General features: G+C 45.5%; 1 protein-coding gene across 1 annotated transcript in view; it reads right to left on the bottom strand.

Moving 5' to 3' along the window:
* SETDB1 (SET domain bifurcated histone lysine methyltransferase 1) overlaps positions 1–15,463 on the bottom strand; it is a 99,915-nt gene that overhangs the window by 56,205 nt on the left and 28,247 nt on the right. Inside the window, exons 7-12 of the mRNA XM_040332919.1 lie at positions 13,316–13,517; positions 10,921–10,994; positions 7,461–7,651; positions 4,263–4,392; positions 3,988–4,114; positions 1,623–1,961 (exon numbers count right to left, since the gene is read on the bottom strand). Of these exons, the coding sequence (XP_040188853.1) occupies positions 1,623–1,961; positions 3,988–4,114; positions 4,263–4,392; positions 7,461–7,651; positions 10,921–10,994; positions 13,316–13,517 (1,063 nt within the window). The remainder of the gene's footprint in view (positions 1–1,622; positions 1,962–3,987; positions 4,115–4,262; positions 4,393–7,460; positions 7,652–10,920; positions 10,995–13,315; positions 13,518–15,463) is intronic.

The raw sequence follows: 15,463 nt of genomic DNA, 5'->3' as shown, positions 1-15,463 counted from the left end.
CGAGGCTTTAGGAAACACGTTTAACCCCTTGATGTTAACCCTTTCAATGCAAGTGTCATTAGAACAAAGACAGAGCATATTTTTTTAGCACAGATTACTGCAATAATGTGACTGGTTCCCCCAAAAGTGTCAAAAATTTCAGTAAGGTGTCAAATCTGTCCGCCACTTAGCTCTCCCAGTGGGACAGGAGACCCTGGCTGAGCGGGGGTGGCGGGGGGGTGTTTGCTTGCGAAAACAGCCGAGCGGCTTCTGAGCCGCATCGGTTTTCACATTAAATCCGACCGCCTGCTATAATATATATATATATATATATATATATATATATATATATATATATATATATATATGTCTGCAGGGATGCAAATCGTGTAATTTCCCTATTACAACACTGCAAGTGCATCAGCCGATTCATAACATTACTTCCATTCACTTTACACAATGGACATAATCAAATACAGTGAAACCTCAGACTGAGTAAGGAGCGTTTAGCAATACAAGCTTTTTTTTTTTAAATCCGAACTCGGTTTGCAAGTGTTGTCTCGAAAAACAAGCAGGATTCAAGCTTCTGCGGTGTGCAGTACTGCATTTGGCCAGAAGTGTGGGGGCGCCAGAGCCTTTCAGAAATACTCAGTTGCTGAGCCTTTCCGAAGAATGCAGCCGAACAGTTTCCGAATATTTTTATTTGTTTTTGTTCAATAAGTTTTTATTGATAAAAAAGGACAAAACGAAAGAACATACATGACAAAGAAACATAAGCGATCAGGTAAAAACACAACTTGTAGGCCATTAAAGAGGTACAAGCACACGGATAAGAGCGACATAATAAAGAGCATTTAAAGCGGAGTTCCACTCAAAAGTGGAACTTCCGCTTAATCCACTCCTCGCCCCCTTACATGCCACATTTGATTTATTTATTTATTTTTGTGGGGGGGGGGGGGTGGAGCTTCCTCCTTCTGCCGAGGGGCTGCAAAGGCGAATAATCTAATCGCCTTTTGACAAGCCCCTCCCTGTAGTCGATCGCCTGGGACACGTGACACGTGCCGCTCGCGCATGCGCAGTGGGTGCCCGGCCGTGAAGCCGAAAGCTGTCACGGCCGGGTGCCCACACTTAGAATGAAGACGCCGGCCGGAGAACGGGGGGCGGGAAGGAGCAGAGCCCCGGCCGGCGCGTCGCTGGAACGTGGAGCAGGTGAGTGTATGTTTATTAAAAGCCAGCAGCTACACTTTTTGTAGCTGCTGACTTTTAATAAACATTAAAAATGAGTGGAACACCCCTTTAGCGCCTGAGACCACTTACGAACAGTTTCCGAAAATGTACGAGTCTCTCCCCCCACCTCTGGTCACATGCGGTATTGCATACCATAGAAGTCAATGTGGAACGAATTATCTTCATTTCCATTGACTTCTATGGGGAAACTGGCTTTGATATGTGAGTGCTTTGGACTACAAGCATTCTCCTGGAGCGGATTATGCTCGGAATCCGAGGTTCCACTGTCAACAGTTTTTTTCTTCAGAGCAGAAATAGGAATTTGCAAACAAAGTTTATTAAAATCCCTGCAACGTACATTGTTTTTTTTCCCTCAACAAAAGGGGGGCATTTATTAAAAAAGACAGATAACTCACCTTTGAGGCTGTGCGATTTGAATAGTCTGGTTAGCCTGAATTGTGTGCATTGTTGGAATAGTCTGTATAGCTTGGAAGGTGTGAACAGTCTGAACAGCCTGAATCTGCATTTGGTTGATTTGATTCTGCTGGACAGGCTGGACAGGCCGTACGGTGACAGCGGTGGTGGTGGGGGTGGTAGTGGGGGTGGCGGTAGCGGTGGCGGTGGTGGTAGCGGTGGGGGTGGCGGGCTGCTCGCAGGGTACAGGAGACGATGGCGCGGAGCCTGCAGATCCTGGGCGGAAGGCTGTACTTTTCTTCGCCACTTGCTTCTTGGACTGAGCCTGCTGGCTGTCAGAGCTGAAAAGAGAGGCAGATATAAAATCATAGCCTGTTATGTGCTGCAGTAATAATCAAAAAATAATCAATACTCCTTCTAGGCAGAATGGACCCCCCCATATAAGCTGCTTCTGTGAAACATGCAAGTTCGTCCTCAGTGATAGGAGGGATCTGTGTAAAGTGTCCCCTGATTGGCCATTCTGGCCGAGGAAACTGAACCCTCTGTATGCTCTTTCCTGAAGCCGCAGGATCTTACCCTGCTGCCTTCTAGCCACGTCTAAAGCCTGGTACACACGATCGGATTTGCATCGAACAAAGCGTAGGACTTTTGTCTGAAGGGCGTTGGTCGTGAACTTGTATTGCATACAAAAAAAAGTCAAAAACACGAAACTACGTGGTTTGTCAGCTCTTTAGCGCTACCCTTTGGGCAACCTCTGCTAATGTGTTATGGTGAGCATTGCTTCTTAGCATGCGTGTTTGTATTTTGGAGTTTTGTACACACAATCGGATAATCCGACATCACACATTTGTTGGCAGACAATTTTAAAGCCTGCTATCCAACATTTGTCTGCGGAAAATCTGACAATTATCCGATGGAGCATACAAACGTTCAGATTTTCTGGACAACAGCCAGCCATCACACAATTCCCGTTGGATAATCCGATCGTGTGTATGAGGCTTAAGGCCTAGTTCACATCTATGCGAGTTACACAGTAGATGAGGTTGAAAAAAGACACAAGTCCATCAAGTCCAACCTATGTGTGTGATTATAGGTCAGTATTACACTGTATATCCCTGTATGTTGTGGTCGTTCAGGTGCTTATCTAATAGTTTCCTGAGACCATAGATGCTCCCCGCTGAGACCACCGCCTGTGGAAGGGAATTCAACATCCTTGCCACTCTTACAGTAAAGAACACTAGTTTAAGGTTAAACCCTTTTCATTTTAATGAGTGGCCACGTGTCTTATTAAACTCCCTTCAGCAAAAAAGTTTTTTCCCTATTGTGGGGTCACCAGTACAATATTTGTAAATTGAAATCATATCCCCTCTCAAGCGTCTCTTCTCCAGAGAGAATAAGTTCAGAGCTCGCAACCTTTCTACATAACTAATATCCTCCAGACCCTTTATTAGTTTTGTTGCCCTTCTTTGTACTCGCTCCATTTCCAGTACATCTGGACGGCATACTCCAGGTGAGGCCGGGCCAGAGTCTTGTAGAGCGGGAGAATTCTTGTTTTTTTCCCTTTGGCGTCATTTCCCTTTTTAATGCATAACAATATTCTGTTTGCTTTGTTAGCAGCAGCTTGGCATTGCTGAGCCTATAATCTACTAGGACCCCCCAGGTCCTTTTGCATCCTACAGCCATGGCCAAAAGTTTTGAGAATGACACAAATACTCATTTTCACAAAGTCTGCTGCCTCAGTTTTTCAGATGGGAAATTGCATATACTGTACTCCAGAATGTTATGAAGAGTGATCAGACGAATTGAAATTAATTGCAAAGTCCCTCTTTGCCATGAAAATTAACTTAATGATAGTGTTAATGAGCTTTGGAGTTTAATGGCTTTTTTCTGAACGCACGAAATTTGCGTTTAAAGTGCCGTTTTTCGGCGGGAAAAAACGCAAACCGCCGAAAAACGTTAAACTCTCAAAAACGCTGGCGTCAGCGTTTTTTTATCCATTAAAAAAAAATAAAAGCTACACTGAAAAACGTTGAAAGGCTCCCTGCAAGCTTTTATCAGCTTCAGTGTGCATGGAGCCTTATAGCGCAATAAAAAACCGCAGAGGTGATCAAACACCACCAAAAGAAAGATCTATTTGTGGGGGAAAAAAATTATAAAAATGTCATTTGGGTGTTGCATGACTGCGCAATTGTCATTCAAAGTGTGACAGCGCTGAAAGCTGAAAAATGGCTTGGGCAGGAAGGGGGTGAAAGTGCCCTGTAGGCAAGTGGTTAAGCTAGGCCCCTTACAGGGTTAAAAACATATGCCATTTTTATTTACTCCTATCAAATACTGACACATCTAAGAAGTATGAACGGAGTTACTTACTCTGTGTCGATAAGTTGGGGGGATGGGATTGACTGAGGTGAGCTTGGCTCTGTAGGTTTATAAGGAGATTCGCTCCCAGTAAGATCATGTGTGTATTGTACCACAGGTCCTTTACTCCGCACAGCACCTGCAAACACAATAAAAGCGTCCATCACATCCCACCTATCAACAAACGATATTGTAAAAATCGACGAAAAGTGTCTTAGGAACCAATCAGCAGCTGGAATCAATGGCTGCCGTTCTTCTGTTCCACAAGACTCCTCACATCAACTCACCAACATTAGGACGTGTCCGCTGCTGTCCCGCTTGCTTTTTCTCTTGAGTGGTAGCTGTGGAGGTCTTCATACTAAACATGGGCTCCAGGCGGGTGGAACCTCGATAGATCCACTCACAACGCTTATCATCCTGCAATTTTTACAAACATGCTCACATCTAGTCATATATACACACATACAAAACCCTTAATCATATTCACACATTGGAGATCACACTAGAGAATAGTCAAAAGTATCTATAAAATGTCTGCACAAGTATACGGAACGCTGTTTCCTAGTCCTGAATTTGGTCACCTTCAAAGAAGATTGAGATCAGAGGTTCTGGACAGCCGCACAGAGTGGACGCGTTTTACACTATCAAATAGTGCTTAATCATAGTGATTAAGCACTGTTTGATAGTGTGAAACACGTCAGTCTTCTGTCTGTTATGCTGGGGCATGTATTTTTGATCCCATTTTATTTTTATAAAAGGCAATTTTTGGAGTGTGGCTGTCCAGAACTTCTTCCTATCTCATTGCTATATGCATTGCCAGCACCTGTGGCTTCTAAACTGGAGGAGAGGTTTACCATTTGACCTACCTGGAGCGGTGATATCCCTTTCCCTCAAAAAAGGTTGGGTGGGCCTTTCTAATTGTATTGTCCTGATCACTGTGTGAGGTCTGGTGGGTGGGGGCAGGAGCCAATGCTGAAGAATTGCATATAGTTTCTTTGTGTGTATGGCCCGTTGGGCCTTGTCGTGTTTGTATTGGTCATGATAAAATCAGTAAATACGATTTAAAAAAAAAATAAAAAATAAAAGAAAAAAAGGTTGGGTGCTAAATGCCAGCAGAGGCTCATCCTATGTGCCACGGGGTGCACAAATCCAAAAGACGCGCTGGCACTCTAAAAACATCTTAACCGCTTGCCGCACGCAGATATATGTCTGCAGCATGGCACGGGCAGGCAAAAGGAAGTACCTGCACGTCCCCTTTAAGAAGCGGTTGTTGCGGGCGCGTGCCCGCCACGATCTCCATGAGCGTGCCCGCGGACTCGATCGCCGCGGGCATACCCCCGATCGTCTCAGAGAGATAGAACGGGGAGATGTTAGTGTAAACACAACAACATCTCCCCGTTCTGCCTAGTGACACTGTCACTGATCGTGTTCCCTGTCATCGGGAACACGATCAGTGACGTGTCACAGCAAGCCAAGCCCCCTACAGTAAGAATCACTCCTTAGGGAACACTTAACCTCTACAGCGCCACCTAGTGGTTAACCCCTTCACTACCATTTTCACAGTAACCAGCACATTTTTTAGCACTAATTGCTGTAAAAAGGACAATGGTCCCAAAAATGTGTCCGATGTGTTCGCCATAATGTCGCAGTCGTGATAAAAAAAAAAAAAAAAAAAAAATCGCAGATCACCGCCAAAAATATGTAGAATACGTATCGGACTAAACTGAGGAGAATATATATATATATATATATATATATATATATATATATATATATATATATATATATATATATATATATATATATATATATATATATATATATATATATATATATATATATATATATATATATACACACACACACATATATATATATGTGTATACACACACACACACACACACCTATCTTTTGGGGGATATTTATCATCGTAAAAAGTTAAAAATATTGCATTTTTTTTCAAAATGATCGCTCCATTTTTGTTTATAGCGCAAAAAATAAAAACCGCAGGAGGTGACCACCAAAAGAAAGCTCCAATTGTGAGAAAAAAAAAAAAACACGTCTATTTTGTTTGGGAGCCACGTCTCACAATTGTCATTTAAAGCGACGCAGTGCCGAATCGCAAAAAGTGGCTTGGTCATTTAGCAACAAAATAGTCTGGGGCTTAAGTGGTTAAACACCGGTAACTGTAAGGCCCCGTACACACGACCGAACAGGTCTGCTGAAACTGGTCCGCGGACCAGTTTCAGCAGACATGTTCGGTCGTGTGTAGGCCCGAGCGGACAGGATTCCAGCATACATTTGCCCGCCGGGCCTTTTTCCAGCGGGCAAATATTTCTGGACTTGTTTTAAAACAGCCCGCTGAAATCCTGCCCGCTCGGACATGTTCGGTCGTCTGTACAGACCTACCGTACATGTCCGAGCGCCCGCCATCCCTCGCATGCGTCGAATGACTTTGACGCATGCGTGGAAGCATTGACCTGGCAGGGCCGCCATCGTTGCGGCGACGGCACGGACACGCCCCGCGTCTTGTTTACGCGCGGATTTCTGTATGATGGTGAGTACAGCCACCATACAGAAATCCCCGGGCAGACATGTACGGTGAAAACGATCCGGCGGGCCGGTTTCATCGTACATGTTTGGTCGTCTGTACAAGACATAAGAGGCATGTCTAAAAAGTTTGGTGAACGGTATCAGAAAAATCAAAAAACAGAAGATTCAATCAAATGACCTTCAAAATAAATCGCCATCCTTTACAACAAACTTTTGGGGACGTTCATAAAGCTTCTGGAAACTATCAGCAAATGCCTCTTTAGGAATTGATTGCAAAACCGCTGTCACACATTCTTGGATTGCCAACACGTCCACAAACCATGCGCCTTTTACGACACCCTTCAGGAGGACTTGTACAGGCAAGCTCTTTATGGGTTGGATTGCCAACACCTCCACAAACCATGCGCCTTTCATGACACCCTTCAGGAGGCTCTTTTTTGGTCACAGGGAAGATGGTGAACGCCATCTCATCGATTGCCGCACTTCTTGATGTGTCTCTGGACCATGTTGCCGTTGAAATATCGGACCATTTACCAAACCGTTTAGACACACCTTGTATTCAGAGCAACATAAACTGAGAGCCCCGTCTAGGAACTCCTCTACTGATGCATCTTACGGACAATGCTGGGCTTAATAGTAGAGGTTCATGAATAAGCTCAAGCTTGTGGTTGAAACACATCAGTAGGCAGTCTCGGGTGGGGGGCACTTTCATGTCACCCACATGAATAAAGTTACCAGGGTTTGAATTTTCTTAGAGTAAATGCAGTCATTTATTTTGGATTTGTTCTATTGAGAATGTAGGTCCTTTTTTTCCCGTAGGTTTTAGGCCATCACTTTTTTCCCCATAAAGATGTACAGACACGGATACATGCAGCCTGCTATGTAGTATAATCCCAGGACATTTCAGTACAAATATAAAAAGAACTTCTTACCAAGAAAAAAATCTTCACCAGGCTCCCGTCTACCTCTTCCACTTTAGACTTCCACCAGGTGCCCTCCCACTCTGTTTTTATCAGCTGACCACTCTTGAGAAGAACCATTGGTCGGTTGGGGTACGAAGTGACATATTCTTGAATGAAGTCCCGGCATGACACATCTTCAATATCTTCCCAGGTTTTGGATACTGGGCAACAAAATACAAGGAAACCATTAGGAGAGCAATGCACGTCACCTGTTAGGCCCCTTTCACACTGGGGCGTTTTTCAGTCACTTTAGCGTTAACCACTTAAGGACCCCTTCACGCCGATATACGTCGGCAGAATGGCATGGCTGGGCACATCAACGTATAGGTACGTTGCTCTTTAAAGCGGTGGTTCACCCTAAATAACAAGATAACAAGATTCTACCATTAAATCCAGCATACTAGCGTGAGCTACAGTATGCCTTTAATTTATTTTTTTTGGCGCTGTACTCACAGTTTAATCACGTAGTGAATTTTCAGACTCCCACGCGTGGAATGGGCATTCCTATGCAGAGGGGAACATGATTGACGGCCGGCTATGGCGCGTCACGCTTCCCGAAAATAGCCGGAGTAGGTCTCGCTCTTCACGGCGCTTGTGCACAGACTAGGCGCAGGCGCCGTGAAGAGCCAAGTCCTATTTCGGCTATTTCCGGAGAAGCGTGACGCGCCATAGCCGGCCGTCAATCATCTTCCCTCTGCATAAGAAACGCCCATTAAACTTCACTACGTGATTAAACTGAGTACGACGCCAAAAAAAAAAAAAAAAAAAAGGCATACTGTAGCTCGCGCTGGTATGCTTGATGGCATGCTAGAAAAAAACTTTTTTTTTAGGGTGAACCCCCGCTTTAAGCCCAGCCGTGGGGTCGCAGGCGCGCGCCCACGACCCGGTCCGAAGCTCCGTGTCCCGCGATCGGTCTCCGGAGCTGAAGAACGGGGAGAGCCGTGTGTAAACACAGCTTCCCCGTTCTTCACTGTGGTGGCAGAATCGATCGTGTGATCCCTTTTATAGGGATACACAATCAATGATGTCACACCTACAGCCACACCCCCCTACAGTTGTAAACACACTTCAGGTCACACATAACCCCATCAGCGCCCACTGTGGTTAACTCCCAAACTGCAACTGTAATTTTCTCAATAAACAATGCATTTTTTGCTGTGAAAATGACAATGGTCCCAAAAATGTGTCAAAATTGTCCGAAGTGTCCGCCATAATGTCGCAGTCACAAAAAAAAAAAAAAAAAAAATTGCTGATCGCCGCCATTAGTATTAAAAAAAGAAATAATTAAAAAAAATGCAATAAAACTATCCCCTATTTTGTAAACGCTATAAATTTTGCGCAAACCAACCGATAAACGCTTATTGTGATTTTTTTTACCAAAAATAGGTAGAAGAATACGTATCGGCCTAAACTGAGGAAAACTTTTTTTTTTATATATTTTTGGGCGATATTTATTATAGCAAAAAGTAAAAAATATTGTATTTTTTTTCAAAATTGTCGCTCTATTTTTGTTTATAGCGCAAAAAATAAATACCGCAGAGGTGATCAAATACCACCAAAAGAAAGCTCTATTCGTGGGGAAAAATTTGTTTGGGAGCCGAGCGTGCCAGAGTGTACTGCGCTCGGTATATGTCGGCGGCGTCGTTCAAACACAGCGTGGGAAGCGGGGATCGGCTCAACAACAGCGCGGGAGAAGTGGGGAGGACACCACCGAGGCCACAGACGGACGCCGGACCGGACAAGGCCGCCGATGGAAGCCAGGCAAGACCCCGACGAGGGGCATTCAAACTGTAAGTATTTTATTTTTTTCCCGAAATTTCCCTTCCAGGTTGGGGGTGCGCGCTATACGCCGTGGCGCGTTATATGAAGATAAATACGGTAACATGTGGTATTAGGGGGAGAAATAGTGCCCCATTGTTTGTATCATAGGGAGGAATAGTGCCCCATTGGTGGTGTCAGTGGGAGAAATGGTGCTCCACTGTCGGTGTTAGATATCAGAATAGTGTCTCGTATCAGTGGGAGGGATACTTCCAAGGGCCGGATAAAGGCAAGCAAAGGGCCGCATCCGGCACTCGGGCCGCAGTTTGGAGACCGCTGCTCTATACCATTGGTCTTCAAACTGTGGCCCGTGGGCTGGATGTTTTGCCTTCATCAGGCCCACTTATACAAGGCACCATTTCTTCTACACCATCAATCCGGGATTCAGCCAAAGATCCTGAACCCCGAAGACGACTTGGTGAAGAGGTCTGCAAGGGAGCTTGCAGATGTTGCATCGCTAGAGGGCGAGTTTTAGTTTTGCAAAATTAACCACTTAACGCGGAATTCCGCCAAAAAAAAAAAATATTAAAAAAGTCAGCAGCTACAAATACTGCAGCTGCTGAACTTTAACATATGGACACTTAGGCCCCTTTCACACGGGGTGGATCAGTAATGATCCGCCCCGTAAACCTCCGCTTGCTCATCGGGGATCGCTCCGTTGATCCCCGCTGAGCCGGCGGATGACAGGGCGGTCCCCGCACACTGTGCAGGGACCGTCCTGCCTTTTAACCGCTCCGCCCTATGGGGGGGGGGGGGGTCAGATGAATACGGACCGTCTGTGTTCACCCGATCCAATAGACGGGTGGAAAAGTATGTTTTTCCTCTGTCACACTTGTGGATCGGAGCGGGTCGAATGTCAGAGGGCATGTCACCGCTGACATCCGCGGCTCCATAGAGGATCACGGAGCGCCCGTTCAGGTCCGCCTAAAAAAACCTGGCAGGCGGACCTGAACGGGCCGCCCGTGTGAAAGAGCCCTTACATGTCCAGGGTGCCCGCAACGTCAGCGCCCCAAGCCAATCTCTCCCTCGGCTCTCGGGTGCTGCCGCCGCCACCTTCGGTAGGGGGAATCAGGAAGTGAAGCCTTGCGGCGTCGTTATGGAGTCAAAGAGGGGGCCATCTTTCCCTCACTCGGCTCTATGTCTCAGAGGTGGAAGGACGCGATTGTATCCGCCGCTACGGTGGCTCCGGTAAGCGGTGGAGATGACCAGACTGCGGCGGGAGGGGGTGGGCCCTCTCCCACCCCACCCTCTCCCACCCCCGATAAAAAAGTGATCTTGCGGTGATTCCGGAGTCTACTTTTATCCGAAAGCCAGTCGCTCGATGTTGTTGAAAATACTGGGGTTAAGGAAGCTTAGTAGATACCCCCTACGTAGTCTTATGTGGTAGTGCAGTGTTAATTTTGATACCGATTTAGACAGTCTAACTAAAATGGCATTTTAGTTTTAGTCGTATTTTAGTCATCTGAATTGTTTTAGTCAACAAAATTAATTTTTGGTCGACAAAATTAACACTGGCTGGAGGCCAAAAGGGATCTCAGTCGACCATTTCAGGAGTCTTCCATGGTTATTGCGCACAATCTACCCCCACAACCAATGAATATTTAACACTTACGTGGCCTGCAAATAGGGTACAGTTCCGAGTGTGTAACATAGGAAGCATAGCCGTCATCAAAGAAGATCAGAAATCTACAAAACAAAAATCTTAAAGTTAACAGGAGTTGAAGGCACAGCGCCCAACATACAGAGCTGGATTATAAACTCTATTGAAAAAAACACTAGCAAACATTGATTAGTATCTCAACCACTTTTCTACACTTCATGCAACATTCTGAGCCCTCATTTAGCTCATATGCATTGGTTTTCGTACTCAACCTCTGCTATGGAATAAACGTTTAAGAATTCCACACTAGTTATAATGCACCCCATTTATATTGCCCAATAAATTCTGACTGAATATGGTATAAATAAAAAAATAAAAGTCAGTTAAAAAGAAAAAATGTATTCACCTGGTATAACCAGGCAAACAGGAGCTGGATTCAGTCAACACATACTGCAGCCATACAGAGTGGAGGGAAACACTTAGGCTCTGTTCACACCTAGGCGTATATACGCCTGAAGCGTGACGCCGCAGCAGCCCCTAAGACGCTGGAGGGATGATTTTACATTGCCCTCTATGGAGATGGTTCACATCTCCGCGCTGAACGCCTGCCGCCTGAAAACAAGTCCCGGACCTTTTTTTCAGGCAGCTTTCGGCGTTCGGCATAGAAGATGTGGACCTGGGGGTAAAAGCTGCATTCACAATCGCGGCGTTTTGTCGCCGCAAATCGCAGTACAAAACGCCGCAATTTGTCGCCGCAATTCGCGGGACAAAACACTGCGATTAGGTACGCCAAGGTGTGAATGCAGCCAAAGCTAAATCAGGCTTCAAAACAAGGCTTCAGACACGCCTTGTTAACCACTTCAATACTGGGCCATAGACCTATGACGTCCACAGATGGGGTCTCCCATCCTGGGTGGACATCATATGACGTCCTGGGCTTTGCGGGGGGATATCTGAATGATGCCTGCAGCTAGAGGCATTATTCAGATATCATTCTTTAGTGCTGGCGATCCTGCGCACCATAAGAATGATCATAGCGGCAGTTCCGACGCTTGATTGTTCTTATAGGCGGCGGGAGGAGAAATGATCGCCCCCCCCCCTCACGCCGCCATCCGGTGCTTCTCCGGGCTCTCCCGTGTCAATCGGGGGCCCGGAGAGCGAATCGTCAGGCGCTGGCAGGAAGCATAGAGATGACTGGTGACCAGATGGTCACCAGACATCTCTATGACCGTCGGAGGACCCGGGCGCGATGTAACAGTAATCATGAGATCGTGACATTTTTTTCACCAATCTCATGTTTTCCAGCCTGGAGGAGAGATGCGGGGTCTTATTATCCCCGCATCTCTCCATAAAGAGGACCTGTCACACACATTTCCTATTACAAGGGATGTTTACATTCCTTGGAATAGGAATAAAAGTAATAAAAAACAATAAAAAATAAAGTGTAACAAAATAAATAAATAATAATTCAAAAAAAATAATAATAATAAAAAAATAATAAAAAAATTAAAAACGCCCCTGCCCCCGGTAGCTCGCGCGCAGAAGCGAACGCACACACAAGTCCCGCCGACATATGTAAACGCCGTTTAAACCACATATGTGAGGTATCGCCGCGTGCGTTAGAGTGCCAGCAACAATTCTAGCACTAGATCTCCTCTGTAAATCTAAACTGGTAACCTGTAAAAAATTTCAAAGCGTTGCCTATGGAGATTAAGTACCAAACGTTTGCCGCCATTCCCTGAGTTTGCGCAATTTTAAAGCTAGACATGTTGGGTATCTATTTACTCGGTGTAACATCATCTTTCATATTTTACAAAAAAATTGGGCTAACTTTACTGTTTTATTTTTTTAATTCATAAAACAAATTTTTTACCCCCAAAAAAAAAGGCGTTTGAAAAATGATTGCGCAAATACAGTGCAAGATAAAACGTTGCAATGACCGTCGTTTTATTCCCTAGGGTGTCTGCTAAAAAAACATATATAATGTTTGGGGGTTCTACGTAATTTTCTAGCAAAAGAATGATGATCTGTACATGTAGGAGAGGAGTGCCAGAATAGGCCCGGTATGGAGGTGTGTATAAAAGCTCTCTGAACGTCAGTCAAAGCTCCTGTCACTAAATACAATGGTTAGCGCACAGTCCTGTTTATACCTTGCTTTTACTTCACTTAAAAAAAATGATACCTCATGTAAGCTTTAGTGGTGCTTCAAAGCCTCCATAAAAGTCTACGACAAAGCTTGCTTGAAGTACATGCAGCTTTTGAGAGGCTTTAATTCAGCTTTAGTTTTGCTTTGTTTTGGAGAAATCGCACATGTGAGATACACATACACAGAAAATCTGTCACGCTTCAACAAAGCTTCAGCGAAGCATCACCGAAGCGATAGGCGCATTGCAGCACAGGCACTTACCTCATTTTATTCTTGTTGCTGGGAGGTTCCGCTATCATACCAGCGTACAGCCATACCTGGTTTCCATCTTTGTACCTGGCTACCACTCTGCTCCCAACAAACAGCCTATCCAGGGGTGGATGGTATTCATACGCAATATGGTTGCCAGATAGCAGACTCTTCCCTTTGTTGTCAAACTTCACTTTGTATTTTTTACCTGGTCCTACAAAACCAACAGAAAAACAGCTTTAAAAAAGCAATCATGTACTAAACACACAACCCCTCCCATCCATCAACCATAGATCTAGGTGTCTGGGTTATTAAAGCGGAGGTCCCACGATAAAAATAATTAAAAGCCAACAGCTGCTGACTTTTAATAAAATGGACACTTACCTGTCCAGGGTGCCCACAATGTTGGCAGCCGAAGCCGAGAAAGTTGCTCATCTCTCGGCTGCCCCCGCCGCTATCCTCGGTGAGGGAATCAGAAGTGAAGCGTTGCAGATTCACTGCCCGGTTCCCTACTGCGCATGCGCGAGCGGTGCGCCCTCACTGGTCCCCGCTGTCTGCTGGGACCAGTGCGTTTCCCAGAAGACAGCAGGGGGTGACGTGAAGGGGCGAGATCCCATGGGAGTCTATGCCCAGAAGTGGGTGCAAATACCTGTACTCTACAGGTATCTGCACCCCCCTACCCCCTGAAAAGTGCCAAATGCAACACCGGCGGGGGGGAGCGGAGGTTCACTTTTTGTGTGGACCTCCGCTTTAACCATTGGAGCTCTATATTTTTAGCCGACTGACATATTAGAGTGGCTTAAACTGATTGTTATTTTTATAGGAAAAAAAACGAGACTTTACAAACATGTTATACCTCCCTCCTCTGTGCAGTGAATTTGCACAAAGCAGCCCGGATCCTCCTCTTCTCTGGTCCCTTGTCTCCTGGCCCCTCCTTCCTATTCAGTGCACGCAGAGCAAGCAGCTTGCTATGGGGCAACTGAGCCGAGTCACAGCTCCCTGTGTCCAGACACGGTGACCCATCTGTTTAGAAAATGACCATCTGATTTCTCTTTAGACGAAACGCGTCAGTCAAGGGCTACCGATGTCATTGCGGTGCCTAGATTGTATATTTCAAGCGCTTGATCTACTTGCCAAATGTGAGTGTTCCCAATTTTCTTAACATTTCAATGTGGAGTATTTTCTTTTCTGGTTACATTATTTTGAGAAGATCCAGTCCATCACGCTGGCCATTTGTGAGGACTGCTTTTCTGAGTAATTTCCTGAACGGATGAAACATCTTCTACTCCGATCTGGATTTCAGGCGTAAAGGTTCCATACATTGGCGGTCACACCACAAGCCATGTTGACTCATTGAGCCTATGCCCATTTGAGTCACTACACTCCGGTAAGCCTTCACACAGCCGGTGGTGGTTTCATTGTTTTTCCATTCACCACTGAGGGCACATAGAACACCTTTCCTGCTATAGAGTTTATGTTCCTCACTATCCACTTATGGACTACTGTATTGCATTCACACTTTATCAATTTCTATATGACAGCATATGGAATTATATATAATTTGAGTTTTGCGATTGCTACATCACTGTTTCATTGTTTTCAATTTTTTTTTAACCACTTAACGACCGCCGCACGACGATATACGTCGGCAGAATGGCACGGCTGGGCAGATCGACGTACCGACACGTCGTTTACATCTACCCAGCCGTGGGTTGCGGGCGCGTGCCCCGGTCCGAAGCTCCAGGACTGCAAGACCCGCGGACCCGATTGCCGCTGGGGTCCCGCGATCAGTCCCCGGAACTGAAGAACGGGGAGAGCCGCGTGTAAACACGGCTTCCACGTGCTTCACTGTGGCGGCTGCATCGATCGGGTCATCCACTTTATAGGGAGACACAATCGATGACGTCACTCCTACAGCCACACCCCCCTACAGTTGAAAAACACACACTAGGTGAAACATAACCCCTTCAGCGCCCCCTGTGGTTAACTCCCAAACTGCAACTGTCATTTTCACAACAAAGAAGGCAATTTAAATGCATTTTTTGCTGTGAAAATGACAATGGTCCCAAAAATGTGTCAAAATTGTCCGAAGTGTCCGCCATTATGTCGCAGTCACGAAAAAAATCGCTGATCGCCGCCATTAGTAGTAAAAAAAAAAAA

The sequence above is a fragment of the Rana temporaria genome, chromosome 13 (assembly GCF_905171775.1).
Source record: "Rana temporaria chromosome 13, aRanTem1.1, whole genome shotgun sequence".
NCBI lineage: Eukaryota > Metazoa > Chordata > Amphibia > Anura > Ranidae > Rana > Rana temporaria.
This window is presented reverse-complemented; position numbering and strand designations above follow the sequence as displayed.